At 39.7% G+C, this 16,953-nt stretch overlaps 1 protein-coding gene across 3 annotated transcripts in view; it reads left to right on the plus strand.

Moving 5' to 3' along the window:
- The window catches only part of LOC144518011 (netrin receptor UNC5D-like), a 343,327-nt gene that overhangs the window by 144,928 nt on the left and 181,446 nt on the right, over positions 1 to 16,953 (plus strand). For all 3 annotated transcript variants that reach the window (XM_078250348.1, XM_078250346.1, XM_078250347.1), the window contains exon 2: positions 15,882 to 16,097. In XM_078250348.1, the coding sequence (XP_078106474.1) occupies positions 15,882 to 16,097 (216 nt within the window). The remainder of the gene's footprint in view (positions 1 to 15,881; positions 16,098 to 16,953) is intronic.

The raw sequence follows: 16,953 nt of genomic DNA on the forward strand, positions 1-16,953 counted from the left end.
CCACTCTTACCTGGCGACAGAGAAACAGGCTGGATAGTCCGGTACACTGTTGTTTCCACAACAACAAAAACACAGCAGTCTCTGAACTCGTGTTGGGAGTTTCGTTGAAGTTGGATGTAGTCCAGTTTTTGTCTAATGAGCGGACACTTGCAAGCAGGATTGATGGAACAGGTGGCCGGCAAGCGTTAGCTTTCCACCTAGCTAGGTTATACTCCAGCCCCTGTTCGCGTTTAACCACTGAGCATGTCCCCCCGTGATCGCCCACTCCAGCTGCTGCCCGCTCCGGCCACCGCTGCTGCCCCCCCCGGCCACCGCTGCTGCCCCCCCGGCCACCGCTGCTGCCCGCTGGTCAAACTAACCTGTACGGCGGGCCACAGCAACCTCTTATTTCCGAACATTCATCTCTCCCCTGCCCCCCCGAGGGCCGGTGGTCTAGCATCATGTTAACTGCACTACTATGCTTAGCTCCATAGATGGTAGCTCAAGCTTGACGTGCTTCGGTGATATTTTAATTAGGCTTTACACAATGTGCATATGGCTTTCGACTTGTCTACGAGCCGTCCGGGAGTTTTGGAAAATAAAAAGCGCCATTCAGGATTTCATTGCTGCTGTCTTTCTCCATCATGCCTCCAGCCTGCAGCAGCATGATGTGTTACGAGGAAGTGGCAGCTTGATGATAAGTAACGGTGCTGCAAAGGGTAGTAGCAAATAGTAGCCTGTTAAGCACGACGCAAAGCCGAGTGAAGTGTAAAATAAATTAATAAATGCCGGCATGCGATTAAAAAAAATGTATCGCATCGTGTCGGCCCTTAATCGCATCGCGATTAACGTGTTAACGCTGACAGCCCTAGTTACAACCCATAAGACTATAGAACTGTAAAAAATAGGCTACCTCAAATTATTCCAAGGGAAATACATAAGGGAGTCCCAGATATATTCTCTATCTGGTAAGGTTTCCTTGGCTGAAAAAAGATTTACAACCTCTGTAATATACTGTAGATTCCAGGTTTAAATGCCTTAAGCTGTTTGACTGCACGTCCAAGCCATTCTATTATAATACTAATTGTGTTGTATTTTGTCCATTTGTTTAAATAATGCTAGTTGTTAATGGTGTGGCTGGTTGAGTGTTGACATTTACAGCAAGCGATGGTTCACCAGTAATGTCATAGTTAATGGTATACCACACTAGCTTTCAGTGAAATTGCAAATGCTCACTTACTTGCATTGAAAAAGGCTTGCAATATCAACAGCATTAAACTTGCCCTCAGAGAGCTCCTTCTTTTGAAAGCATTGCCAATATGTATTGGACACTGACTGTGTTCTCAAGTATCAGTCCCATAACCCATTCCTCTTCTCCAACTCAACCTTCAACTCAAACCAAAACACAAAAAAAAAAAAAAAACAGCTTTGGTAGGCCATGTGTGCGTAACGTTATTTCCTGCAAATTACAGATTTTGTTATTTCCTATGTCTAGTTATTTATTAAAAGTCAGATTTCTGCCTTTTGCCCTTAAACAGAACCAAAACCGACATAATGAGGCATTGTGTTTTACAGCTATCTCTTTAATGGTACAGTTTTTTTATACATTACAGTTTGTTGTTTTGTTGTTGTCTGTATTTCAGGAAGGAGCTGTGTGAAGTCTGATAAATGTCCTCAAGTGATATCACTTGAGTCAGTGTCGGTTGGGTCTGAAGACTACAAGTCTGAAAATGGAAAAACACATCCCTATTGACAGGACATTGCTGTTTTAAAATTAAAACCATTTTCTGATCTTACACAGCTAGGCACAAAACAGACTTGGTTAGGAAAACATTGTGGTTTGGATTACAATTACTACTTTGTTAAGGTTTGGACCTTTGTCATTATGGTTTCAAGTTAGGGGACGACACCAGTCAATGATAACTGTCAGTGGAAAAATGGAAACAAACAGCAGTTCCCATGTCAAAGTCCAATGTTTTGTTGACCCACCGATACATCCAACCTCCTCCCTATACAGACGTTGTTGCTCTGTCATAACATCACCCAACTTTCCTAGTTATAATTACTACAGCCATGAGAGGACGTTGTCATTGGAACGTAAACATATGACTTTTTTGGGCATTTGCTGAAACGACTGATGCTCTCCTTTTTTTGCAACAGCAGTCTATTTTTCATAGTCACAATTTCCCAAGTTGACATCTTTAAATAGCTTGTTTTGTCTGACTCACAGCCCATAATTAAAAGATATTCAGTTTACTATCACATAAGGTGAAGACAAGCAGCAAATGTTGAACCTTAAACTAGGTAACGTTTGGCATTTTTTCTTGAAAAATTACTCAAAATATTCGTCAGTTATCAAATTAGTTGCCTATTAATTATCTGTCAACTGACTAATTGATTACTCGATTAATCATTTCGTTTCCACGTTACTTCAAATCGTGATATAAAGAATAATGAATCTAAATTGATTCTCAGTTTTGTCTTTTGCCATATTTCTTTTGCCTATTTCTGCCAGAATTTACCGCTGACCCAATCTCAGAATCCATCGTCTATCTGTCTGACGATGATTTAGTCTCTGGGGGCAGCGGCCAATATTTCGAGGGTTCCGGTGTAGCCAGCGGATATCTGGGCTAAGACTTCCTCTTCTATGCACTGGCCATTGTTTACAGTCTGATAAGCAACTTGAGGTGCGAGAATGGAGTTGGGTTAGGGTTAGGGTCAGACACTCAACTGCTGTTATTACACACATTTGAAGTAATCACAGATATTTGCCTCATTCATGGACTCATGGCAGTTAATGACCGCCAAAGTTAGCGTTGAATGGCAGCATTGCTGTCTCGTCATTATTATTTTTAACGAAATTACTTAACAAATAAATAACGAAGTCGCATTCAGGCGGCAGCCCTAGTTTATTTACACAAAAGTATGTCAAACGATAATACACAGTGGCCTCCATGTTTTCTTCCTTACATTAGTGTACTGCGTGTAACGTCTTTGTTATTGTTCTTTTGGGCATGCAAGTTGGACAGAGAGCCAGACAGTAAGCAGGACAGAGAGAGATTTGTTCCTCTTCTAAATAGGTTTGGTCACTATTAAAGGTACAATATGTAACTTTTCTGCATTAAAATGTCTAAAAACAACCTTTTTTAGTTGTGTAGTTACACTATCCCAAATGTTTCCATCAAATGGCAAACCCAGAGAAATCTGTTATTTTATTTTCAGACACGTCACGTTTCATTTAGTCGCCCTGTCAGTGGCGTCATATAACCTTTCACCATCTAGTTACTCGTAACTTCCGTCAAAACATGGGCACCCAGATGATACGTTCAAGAGTAATTGTAAATCATACAATGTCAGAGAAAGAAATACTTGTAACACTGCTTTTTCTGCCAAAAGGCATCATTTTGTGATTAATTGCATGCCACTTTGCAACACAGTAATACAGCAGAAACCTTATTTATTGATACATATCAATACATATACATAATATTAATCCATTTTAATGTTACTACAATGTATGTGCTGTTTGACAAGTAGCTAACATTAATGCTAGCTAATGCTTGGTGGATAACATGATAGGGTTACAAGATCGTTCATCACGCTCATGAAGTTATTAGTAGTATGATTGTTTTGACCATGGATAAAAGCAGCACTGCGCTAACCCACGAATAAGTTTACTAGTAATGTTAACGTTAGCTGTATAGATAGACGATTAATCTAATGCTAATTTAGCCAGCTAGCACACCCCGGTCTGCCTGCCTCATTCCCCTGGCACAAAAAGACTTCATTCGGGATGATAGCTGACAACACAGCCGGGACATGTAGCAATAGCTAGTTGCCGTGTGCTTACGACGCTAACGTCAGTTTAATGAAGCATCGGGAAACAGAGAATAGCAGACCCAGGCATCCTAGTCACAACATCGGCGATCCATAATGTTAGCTAGCTACGTCTCCGTTAGCGTTACCGGTGTTTGTACTGTAAATCTCCTCCCTGCCGAATTTCTCCCCCCTTTGCGTTTAGCTGTCTTTACAGTTAGCTAGCTAAATTAACCCGACAAAAGGTGGGTTAAGCAACAAAATAGCATATAATAGAATAGTTAAGATTATAGAAAAGTGAAGGGGGAGATCGGGCAGCTGGGAGATGTTCTCATGCTACTGACAACAGCAATCGCCGTCCTGGAGAGTCCCCCTGCTATCCCCACCCACACCCATCTCTCAGCCTCGTTGAGTAGCTAGCTAGCTAGCGTTACAACAAACCCCGTCCGCCCGGTAAAATCCAAAAGGTGACATTGGCATGTGAAATATACTGTGATAGTGTGGTTTGCTAACGTTAGCCACTAATGTTAGCTTGCTGGTTCACTAGCTAATTGGTCAGCTAGCTACCAATACAGATTAAATCAAGAAAAACATAATTATGATTGGGAAACTGCAGCTATTTTATTAAAATATAATTCATGACATGAATAAACATTACTAAACGTAACGTGAATAAACTTGAATGGGTAAACTCGTCCGTGAACAGATGCATTGTAATCATAGACAGTGTAGTCGACGATAGCGTTTAGCAATAAAAACTCCCATAATTCCACGCAACTTCCCTACGTCATCAAATGTCTGTGTTTATATCCATTGTTTTGGTTGAGAGACCCCTAGTGGCAGAAAGTTACATATTGTACGTTTAAGACTGGTTCAAACTTAGTGCAGGATTTTCCCAACGTATTATTTTAGTAAAGGCAATGAAGCTGTTTGGTTCTGACATTTAATTATTCTAAACAAACTGCTGTATATATTAAACATATCACTGTCTGAGCAGCAGAGGATTTTTCAGTCAGCAGTAAGTTATATCAGCAAAATTAGTATTTAATCATTTGGAAAAGTTGCTGTAAATGGATGAATGGTGTAAAATGTGCACACTTTGTATTGCTCATATATTTGGCCATTGAAGTAGAGTCTCAGCAGACGATATCATAAGTGGCAGATATTTAATAAACAGCCAATATCGACCCATCAGTCCATAAGAAACACCTTCAAATAATATATAGGAAAGCATCCCACTTCAAGACTAAGTAGAAACCGGATATGTGAGCAGCCCTTACATGGGGATTTGCTTCCCAATCTCTCTCCCTCTCTCTCTGTTCCCCTTTCTGGGAAGTGCAGCAGCCTGTCAATAACTGTCAGAGGCTGTCTCAGTCAATCAGGCCTGTAAGGCAGTTGGGCCTCTGGTGTAACAGGAGGATCTAACAGAAACAACCTATAACTGACACAGCTCCAGATCTATGCTCTGTAATCACTGGGGAGTCCACCTCTCAAACTGCAGCCTTGGCAGCTGCCTGACAGTGGACACATGTGCCGTGTAATTGCTTTTCGTACCATTCAACCTTTTAAAATTGATTACAGGCTATGTATTAGGCTTCACTGAGAAGCGTACACCTTGGGGGTGGTGGAGTTAGAATATTGCTTGACAATTTCATGGTACAAAATGTGCATCTGTAAACAATGTGACCGGCTCCTCTTTCATGCAGTGAGGCTGCACGTATTGAGCCATCACCCACAAAGGTTCTGATCCCCTCAGGCCTTGACAGACCAACTAGCAAATTAAAAAAAGCAAAATCTCTTGCTTCTTTAAGAGTTTTTTTCTTCTCAATTAGAAGCAGCTGCAGCTGCTCAGCGCTGATGTCTTTGTGCAAGTGGGCATGGTGGTGTACATAAAAATATGACTGTGTACATCCTTTGTATGGATACCTGTATTACATCCTGTGTATGGATACCTGTATTTGTGCGTGTGTTTTTAGTTGGGTCAAGATGGGTTTGTGTGCACTTCTGTATATGCTTATTATGCAGCTGTTAGTCATCAATAGACTAAGAAGCAAAATACTGCAATGCACACATTGATGATCCTCACTTTATTAAGGGTTTGGACTGTCTTTATGGCTGACACTAGGATGACATTTAGGTTTGTGTCACATGTTGCTTACTTTCATACCATTGGTATTAATCTAACTATATATCGAGGAACCTCTCTGTGTGTGTATTTGTGTGTGTATGTGTGTCTTTCAAACGATCCCGTTGCGCAAAGGTCGTCACACGCAGCATGCTGACTGAGGAGCAGCAGCAAGCCTACAGGCGCGTCATGTAGTGGGACAGCGCCTTGTATGGTAGCTATGCCACCATCGGTGTATGTCAATGGTCGAATGAGAGGCAAATTGTAAAGGGCTATGTCTGGAAAAGTAGAAAGGTGCAATATAAATGCAGTACATTTCGGATGAGTTGTTCTCAAGAACGGGCACACCACCCGAAAACGCTGCATGCAGCATTACTAGGTGCCAAGCAATCGGCCTGTTCCGAACAGGCACGCGCAAGGTCTTTCTCTCTTGCAGCCGCCACAGTCGGCAGTCCGGCCTAAAAAGGAAGGACATCCGGCGGAACCGGAACAGTCCCATAAATGAAACATTGTCGATATAGACTACTTCTAATTAAATCTCTAAAAAAAGTTTTGTTTCTATATCTACTTTATTTTACGTTTCATGTTCGCTTAGGAGTCATGTTAAGTTACTGCTGATGAATACCCGGCCTAATAAGTAATAACATCCATGACACAAAATTCACTCTCAGTGGGTTGTTTTTTGACATAATAAATACTTTGAATGAATACACAGTTCTGCTCACAATTGAGTAGATAGTCCTACATGTGGCCCTGGACACACGTACACACTGCTGTAAGAATGTGGCCAATGCTTCCTTTTTTGCATTCACACCTGACCTGTCTACTTGTGATACGATTACTCCGATCGGATTTTAATACCAGGTCAAATAGGGGCCATGACTGTAGGCTTCATTTGGCCTGCCCAAGCTCCATCCATGCTTCAGCTCTTTGCCCATTACCTGGGAAGTAAACTTTAGAGACCAAACCCATTTTTTTTGTACCAGGCTACATGTTTATTTCAGTTTTTTAACATTGAGGTCTATTATGATTGACTCGCCTCAATTGGCCATTTGAGGAACTGCAGTTTAGCCCCGGAGCTGCCGCTTGAATAACATACATGACAAACATAATTTTCAGCATCTTACTTATATATTACTTAAATAAAAAATACTTTACCTGACATAAGCTAGCGTTAGCTTAATTTAGGATCAGGAATGTAACTTAATTTTATGTTAGCTTAAAAGAAGGATTTACGTTACCTCTTGTGGTATTAAAATTCAACATGTTCGTAACAGTATTATAATGTCAAATACCTTTTTCCATGTTGCTTAGCTTTTGCATTTCTTTCACATGAACTTCCAAAAGCATTACAAAAGCCGCAAGTCGTAAGAGGGCAGTGATTTAAAAAAAAAGGCCATTTTGAAATAAAAATGTCTGGAATCAAATAATAAAATCCAGTAAAACAGTTATAATAAAAATGGTTGCTATTTATTTCATAATTATTCCATTCCATCTCCTTGGATTATTGAATATTGGTCTTTGGGGTTCTATACTTTACAGCAGGTCATATTAAGATCAGAATATATGTCACAGTATATATTTTATCGGATAAAAAAAAAAAATAATATCCATTTAATTGTTTTTGGTTACAATGCCATTTACACCTAAGCAGCATGTCCAGAATGCTCCAAAATGTAAAGATATTGAGTTTACTATCAGGCTAAGTAAAGCAGCAAATATTAATATTTGACATGCTTGAATCAGTGTATTTTTAAAACAATGACTTAATTGGTTAGCAAAATATTTGCCAACAAATCTTCTGTCAGTCAACCAATGAATAATTGAATGTTGTCTCAGATCTACATCTATGATTTGAGAGTAGGCCATCAAATAGAGACACATTCATGAGCCCTGTCAGAAAATCAAACTCAGAAGACTAACAATAAGTAAAAATGGATTTCATAAGTGGCATACTGTGAATTTGGTCTTCTTGTAGGGTTTGCTTTTGGTCAGCCAACTCATGTCTCAAATGTTGCTGTTTCCCATAACTTTGTGAGCAATTAGTGAGAATCGTTACTGCTCACAACTGCATAATTACGCAGTGATACGTGACTTTGACTTTAACAAATGCAACTAAATGCACTTTTATGGATTACTGTACCTATCTCAAGCAAGTCTGTTTTATACTATACTAGAACAAACAGTAACAAGAAGAAGCCTGCAAAATAAGAAATGTATCTTAAAATAGATGGTAAGCTTTGGGAATTGGTTGGCAGTAATGTAAAGTATACACAGCTAAGCATACAAAACTACTGTTCCTTCGAGATTTGAATCTGATTTCTCTTCGAGTTCATGTTGCGGTTAACGTGTGAGAGAATGTCAGTGAACAAGTAGCACAAATGGGAGTGTGTGTTTTTGAGTCCTGTCCTTTTAGTGTCTCCAGCACCTATTCTCGAGTTCACTCAGCGGTCTCCTAGTTCTGGCGCATGCATAGCCTCTTTTTGCATTTTAGTTCAGCCAATCTTAGTGTCAAGGATTAGTCTGACACCTCCTCACTCTCTGCCTTTCAAATGAGGAGCTGCGAGGGTTCTCACCATGTAAAGCACTCACACTGCTGACGCTCCTCATCCTTGCCCTCCGCCTATCTCAGCTCCTGTAAAAAATTCCATGAGAAGTCCCCAGTGATTCTGGAGATGGGAGAGGACTTTGGCTGTGGAGTGGCTGTGTGAAATAGTAATGTCCAACTCAGTCAGGAGGCCCAGCAAGGAAAAGCGTATAGTGCTGTCAGCTTGATCTTTCGGGAACCCTTCACTTCCAGTCAGCGTTTTCGTTATCTTACCCTTTTTTTTACGGGGAAAATCTGTTGAAGTCTGACATATCTAAAACTCTCTGGTCATAATATACAGTGAAAATAATTTGATTTACCATCGCTGTGATTACTGTTAATAGGGTTCCCCTCTCAATACACTACACAGTTTGTACATAATGCACTACTAAAAAATATGTCCTGTAGGTCTCAAGAGCTTGCACTCAACACTGCACTTCCTTGGGTCCTCAGCCAAGTGTAAAGTCAATTGGATGAATGGTTGGACGGACAGACGGACTCCCAACATTAAATTTTATAATTTCCATTTGCTATAGCAAATAGGCTCAACGCTAACAACAATACAGTTGCCATGTTTTAAACTGCCTATATTTGGAGCAATTAATTTCTTATGTACCACACATTTGAATCATGAAACAATGAGATAATGGCTTGCAATATAAGTTCCCATCTCTCTCAATAAGGGGTACAACGGATAACAGAACTCACGGATCGGATCACGGTTTTGAGTCATGAATCAGATACATTTTCGGACCAGCACAAAAAAGGGGGGAATTTAAATGATTATTAAAAATGTAATAATAACTTTTAACAATAATTACTTCTTTCACCAGCAATATTGCTGTTAAAAGAGAAAAACAGATGAGAAAAGGGTATTTTACAATAACTTTGAATGCACCACAAGGTTCATTAAACGCAACATTAAGTCCTGTCTGTTTTGTTTTTCCGACAACAGCAGTGACCAGTACTAGTTTGTGTCTTTTTGCTCATAGCTTTAGCGGCAGACTGTTGTACGTCCTGCTGTTGGAATCCTCTACAGTGAAATACAGTCACACTACACCGTTTAGCTGTCAGCATTTTAACCGTGTTTAATCCAGCTACTAGCTGACATTACCTGCTGCCAACGTGATATTAGTGTTTACTAGCGTGACATGCAGTGATGCTTCTGTAGCCTCTAACGTCTGTTTCGGAGCATCAGAGAGCAGCGCAGACATTTAGATGGCACCGTAATGAGGCACCGGAATCCGCGTTGCTATTCCGTCCAGTAGATACCGGGCACCGGTGCCATATTAGCACGGGATTTTAACATACGCAGAACAGAAAACTGCATTGCCTGTATCTTTTCACGGCAAACACGCGTATGGAAAGCTGTGTCACAACAGCTGAAATATTGTGTATTGTGCAAACATCCAAATAAAATAGTTACTTCTTTTGAAATAAGATTTTCCAGTATTGTAAGTTTTGACTTGTTTTTATATATTAAGAAAAACACAAATATTGAACAGGTGGTTGCCAAAAGGGCAACCAGAGGCCACGAAATGGTTGCCAATTGACTCAGTCTGGTTGCCAAGGGCAACCATTACTGTCGAGCCCTTGCTACAGGCAGATTTGTGAAATATTTATTTTATTTGGGAAAATGAAAAAATGGGAGATTTCATGGCTTTACAAAAAAGGTCTAGATCAAAAACCATGATATGTAGACAAATCTGGACTAGATTGTCCCAGAGAAGCCAGAGAAGCTTTAGACAGTTTAATTTTTGTGAAGCCTTTATGGCCTTTGTTGTTGTTGTTGACTCCATTTCATTTCGGATTGCCATGAAGATCTCGTCTTTCTCACTTCAAAACAAAAGTAGAAAAGTTATTTTTACCTTTTGAAAAACAATCAAAACATCTCCATAGGCATTGGTCAGTTGTTTAATTTACTCCTTAAATTCTTCTTTCAAAAAAGAAAAAAACTATGGTTGTTTTCTCACCTTTCCTCTAACTGGGGATTAGTTAGTTTCCTCACTTTTGTCAAATCCTTTACCAGGGCCTGTGTTTGAAGAAGGGGTTGAAGTGGGCTGGAACAGTCCAGAACTATGTTCTGGCACCTTCAATTAACAAGTAAATGTATCTGATTGGCAGTTTAATACATTGGTGTTTAATTCTGCACCGGCACACTGCCGTTCATCATGTAAGGAACGTGTCTATCTATCCAACAGTTGTCGTGACAGTTCATTAAAAAAATCTGATGGCCTCAGAGGAACATCATTGTGATTAGGATTCGTCCTCTGGGGACCATTAATATCTGTACAAACGTTTGCGAACTCCTTCCCTTTTGAACACTTCTCACCAAAATGCAAACTTTTCACACAAAACATCTAAAGCCTTGTGCAAAATTTTTTTGCACCAACTGGACTGTCTAAACACATTTTTGAGATCTGAGGCAGACAGCCCTGAGATGATGCAGAATCTGTCACAATGGGTCGCCTGGTTCCAACCTCTTTGAGAAAAGTCCCAGTTTCTATTGCTGCTTCAGATGTTTTTCTTTTTTATTGTATCAAAATCAAGATGACCTTGAAGTTTGAGCACCTTAGAGCAGTATCCAATAACTGGGGAAACTGGTCAACTTATCAGTACAGGACCTTGTCTGAGATCAGTTGTGTAGTTTTTCCACCACTACACCATCATGACATGCAGTTTTGCATAGAGATTGGCTGAGCATATTTAAATGAAGAACCCCATGACCTCAGATTCAACTTCACAAACTTGTCAATATGTTGTTTGTGGTCCAACACCTTTGTATTGTGGGATGTAATGAACATAGCAGCCTCTAAGGCCCACTTGAAGAGCTTGTTTCCTAAGGAATGGTTTTGCAGTCAATATTCCAAAAGTCCAAAGCTGCTCTGACTGTACACGCCACCATTGAAATCTGCACTGTCTCAATCTGCACTGTCTCAATCCTTCCTTGCATATCCAAACAGGCCATGTAGTGCATATTGCCTGGCATGTCTCTTAGAGGGTGTTGATTTTAATCTGTTTTTTGTTCAACATCGTCCCCTGGCTCCCAGGCATTGTCAGCTTGCCTGAGCCAACAGTACCACCGCCATGTAATCTTTGTCCCTGTATGCATATTGATACCCAGGGCATTCATCAGCTGCAGGTCCCCTGCACTGAGCCTCATGTTAAGTCAGGTGGAAACCTGTGACTGGCAGCAGATAGGATGAGAGAGCATTTTAGAGGCCGTGTTAAAATTAACCAGCGTAATGAGGAAATGACTGACTTATTGGTGGCACAGTCATTTCCTTCATTAAGGCTGATATTTATGAGCATCCATCACGAGTGGAGCAGCGAACGCTATGGCTCCAGGTTTATGGAGCGTGGATTGTCACCTTGTTCCAATTATCTGCTACCTTTGAATGTGCTGAATGTTTAAACATTCAGAGAAAAGGACATGGCACATCATTAGTTGTTGTGCAGTGTGATAAAGAGTGAAAGGAGAGGCCCGTTTTGGCTCAGTGGCGTTGGGTTACTTTATTCATCATAGCATAGCATATCATTAGCTTATTAGAGTAAGGATGCTCAATGGGGAGGGCGGTGTTGGATGGAGGAGAATTACATGCCCCAATCATTAAATGTGTTAGTGCTTTAAGTTATGTTGAAGCAGCGTTTATTTCTCGTTGAACAATTTCAGTGTTATTAGCAGGCTTCCATATACATTTGTGAAAGCAAAAAAAAAACTCTTTTATTGATCTGTAGTCAGCACTGGCATTCATGCTTCTGTTTCTGACGTCGGTAATTAACAGGCTAAAGACAAAAAAGAGGTTTGACAAAACATATTTTATAAAACAAAAAAGACTGGTTACTGGTGGCGCCTGTTTTTCAAATTTACTGGACAGTAATCCTCTAAAGATTAGATTGACATGAATCTAAAGCTTTTGGTATCTTAAAATGAGGATGACATTGCAAAAAAATTGGAGTCTCAAGGTATGACAACTCATTAAAAAAGAATTGATTGGGTTAATACAATGTATTACATACAGTATATACTGTAAACACCATTGGGTGAAAATGTAAGTAGAATGAATAGCATTCTCCCAAAAGATGTTTCGTCACTTGGTTTTTTGATGATGGTGGTGGTTGATGATGGTGGTGGGGATACCTGTCTTTTTAACGCTTTAAAACCTCCCATAGGTGTTCAACTGATTTGTGGTCTGGTGATTGTGAAGCCCATTGCACAGTGGTTCCCAAACTCTTTGACTTGACCCCTTAAAATTAAGCAATGTCTACTTGTAACCCCTCATCACAGGTTGCATAAATTTTATTAATCTAGCTAGTTCAAAAACTTCCTAATCCACGGAGAAGTATATAATCCAACATACAGTAAAATTATAACATAAAAAAGACAGGGACCATTGTGTGAATGTTATTTTCTTGGCCTGTTCTGTAATCAACCACCAACCCAAACCCTGTGAACTGGAAGAGGATAATTTGTGTACTGTCACTGTCAAGGAGATTTAATGCTCATTGTTTTTTTCAAATTGCATTTCAGTTAATAGTAGCCATTATTTATCCACACTGCTTGTAAGTATTCCACTTATATATTTATATAGCAAAATTGAAATTCAACGTGATATACTGAATGATATACTGAGATCTAAATATCTGTTAAAACGTGATGCATAATGCAGCACATGTAAGTGTTGTTTTGGTTTTCTTATTAGTGTGCGTTAGGAAGACAAACGTTGCTCTTTTGGAAAAAATGCCTCCAAAGTCTGCTGGAGTCACAGCCCAGACAGGCACCACCGATGTTCCTTTGAAAATAGCTCTCCCACAGATATGTGTTAACAAGGCACATGTTGCACCAGGTTACACAAAGTTCTTACATTCTTTGAGAATTCAAGTTTGCCTAAATATGAGAATGCTAATTACCTGCCAGGTGTCATAATAAACTGTTCATTGTAAAAAAGAAAGACAAAAAGAAATATTTGATGCAGATTATGCTTTAATTTATACAGCAAAGAGCTGAGATAAAGACAACCTCAGTGTGTGGGGAAAACAGCTTGCAGCTGGCATAGTAGCTTGCCTCCACATGGTGATATATGGACAATACTGTTCCATGTCATATACCTGCTTTTACAGCAAAATCTTTCAGCATGCAACCAATGAAAAAAAAAAAAAGTTTATTTTTAAACATAACATTTTTACATATATCACCTAATGAAGATTTTATCAGAATAATTTAGTTTATTATTATTACTTTATTTGACAGTGACATATTAATAACATTCCTGAAATAGGCCAGAGCTAGCCAGAAAGGCAGATTTTCATCTGTAGTCCCCGGGTGGGCAATAGTTAAAAGCACAAGACGTTAAGAATAAAAGCATTGAAAATACAATCAACAATAAAAGCAGTGAAAAATATGCAGACACAAACAGAACCTGCACTTCATAGACACAAAAGAGACAGCTCTTATTACACAGAATCAACAATAGCATGACAACAATCAATCAATAATCATGTCCTGTTTGAAAATAAAAGTAAACAAAGTTTTTGTTAAACTGCGTCACGCTCTGTGTCATGTGCGTAACCGGAAGTTAAGAATTCTAACAAATGTAATGGTTTCAACCCAAACCATAACCTTTTTCTAAGTAGTTGTGTTGCTTAAACCTAAACCATTTAGTTTTTGTGCCTAAACCTAACCAAACTTTGACCGTTTCGCAACATTAACGATTTGTTTAAAACTGCAATCGTTACGTTTAGCTATGATGAGGGAAAACTCTCCTTTGGGTCGTATTTTTTGCCACCGCAGAGGGCGGGGTCTCTGCACAGACACACTCAGTGGGTCAAACGTGATAATTGAGAGGAATTACTTTTGTATTAGTCTATACATTATTTTTTAGGAAAATCCTACATATCATACCTAACATATAATGTAATTTATCATGCCAACTAATGGAGGATTTTATCAGATTACATCAGCAGCAGCCCTGTTAGTGCCTTGCTTTTTTCATTATTCAGGAAGAATTGAACACAAAGGAAACAGGGTATAATGGACGTATGAATAGCTAAAGGAAGTGTGTCTAGTAGCAAAATGTTAAAGCCATCTACCTGTTCTGCAGTAGGTAATGTCAGCATATTATTTACATTCATTCACCTTCCTGCCTGTTTGTTTTATATGTGGCCTCTCTTTACACCTGCATCCATTCATTTAGCCATTTAACAAGGACAACATTGATTGAGAGAGTTGGTGAGAGGACCGATTTGATTTCAGGGGAGAGAATTGGATTTGATGGTGGGGCATAATAGCTTTCATGGGCTTTTACGGCACTGAATAGCTTAGCTGCAGCTGCCTTGATGGGACTAAGGTGTAATTCTGAGAAGGATACTGGGCAGTGGTGTAGTCTAGTTTTTTGTAGTGAGTATACTGTGATTTCTCCCTCCCAGCTTCATTCTTGCCCATCCCAGAGCGACACATCCCAGAGCGACACGTCCCAGAGTGACACCCGATGCGCATTTTGTATCGATACTGCGTATAGCATCAGCCTCATCTGGCTCATTTTCAATATTTTCTGAACATTAACGTCTGCTGCAGTGTCACCTGAAATGGCAGTAGCTTCATTGGCCGGCTGAAAGAGTGTAGTTGAAGTTCGCTTTTGTTTTATATGTCCTATATTCTATAGTGATTCACTTTAGTTAATTTTAAATTTGCACGGAGAATGACCGCCAAGCAACTGTGTTGTTGTTCCTAAATGACTCACAACACAGATGGGTGAATTTATGAATGAAAGTGTGATAGTTATGTCACAAAACAATCATCGTTACCTATCCTCAGGCTTTTGTAAGTGGGTATATGGAAATCCTTGACCTTTCCTAGTGGGTATACGGCGTATACCTGCGTATCATGTAGACTACACCACTGATGAAGAAAGGGGGTAACCTGCTGTGAATTGTCGTTTAAGACACGGTGGCACGTTGGCGACAGCACAAAGGCTGTTTATGTGTGGACCAAAATCCGGGCCTTGTGGCTGAGATAGGATGTATTCCGAGTCCACAGCCAGAATTTAGGTAATCAGTCCCTCCTTATTCCTCGCTACTTGATCCTCTCTGATTTCATTCATCTGCAAATTGCTCTGAAGAGAATAGTTTTGCAGTGTGTCCTTTGCCTTTCTAGAAAGTATAATATATTCACTTTTGAATTCAAAACATTGTCCACTGAGCAATCATTTCAAATTTGAAAGCAGTTGCTGTTATACTGTTGTTTGTAAAAGAAAATGCAGTTGAAAGTAGTTTCACTGCTAAATTGTGTATCTAACTGAAAGGTATTTGGCTTGCCTTTGTTTCTGCCTTCATCTAAGACAGATGTGGGATGATAACCAAGGTGTTGGTTTGCAGGTGCCACCGGTGATGCTCAGCCTGATGCACTTCCCTCAGTGCAGGGCACCTTGCCACACTTCATCCAGGAGCCAGAGGACGCCTACATCGTCAAGAGCAACCCCATTAAGCTGCGCTGTCGAGCCGCACCCGCCTTACAGATATTCTTCAAATGCAACGGGGAATGGGTGCACCAGAATGAGCACTTTTCCCAGGAGTATAAGGACCTCAACACTGGTAAGATAAAGTGTTGTGGCCTTCTTCCAGCAATGCTAACATGTAACATAAGGATAAGGTTGTGCAGCCATCTGATGATTTGATATGATACATAATAGAGGTGTCACAGCTAGTGTTGGACACGAAGAACTGAAATGGCAGTTGTTTGATCCTTGTCAGAATGTACTCAATTTTCCCAGGAAAAATATATGCAGGAACCTGGGATTTTTAGCATGTGCTTGTTTAGTTTGACATGCTTAAATGATGGTAATGTAAGTGAATCAACTACTCAGCTGCAGTGGTTTCTTCTAATTCATTATTAATTAATACTTCCAACAAATGGAGTGCAAGATCTGATAACAAAAATGTAGGTGGCTCACCTGACATTACAACTAAACATCCAACCACAACTCTGCTGGTCTTCAAACCACAGAAACAATACACGGAAACGGATGCATTCAATGGATTTACCTTCGCTGCCACTGCAGGTTAGAAATGTTTAAATGGTCATATGCTTCCATAGACCTACTTAGACTTTGGTAGTTAGCAGAGGATATTCTGAAATTCAGTTTGGTTGGCCTTGTAATCTTTCCTCTCCAAAGATTTTAAGACTTTTAAGAAGACTAGTGAAGAAAAACGTATGTGTTTCTTATTTGTCTATTAAACAAACACCTTGCTTTTCAGATCCTTATTTTCATAAAACTAAACAGGAAAAAACTAAAAAAAATTGTGAGGTTTGGCCTCCAGAAGATCAAATGTCCAAACTTGGTTGGGTTAACATCTATGAATAATAAAGAGGTCACAGTGTTTTCATGGGTTTCATAAATTGTGAAGGACCTTTTTTTCCGCGATGATAAATATGTTTAGTTGCATATCT

Source organism: Sander vitreus, chromosome 5 (assembly GCF_031162955.1).
Source record: "Sander vitreus isolate 19-12246 chromosome 5, sanVit1, whole genome shotgun sequence".
Classification (NCBI taxonomy): Eukaryota; Metazoa; Chordata; class Actinopteri; order Perciformes; family Percidae; genus Sander; species Sander vitreus.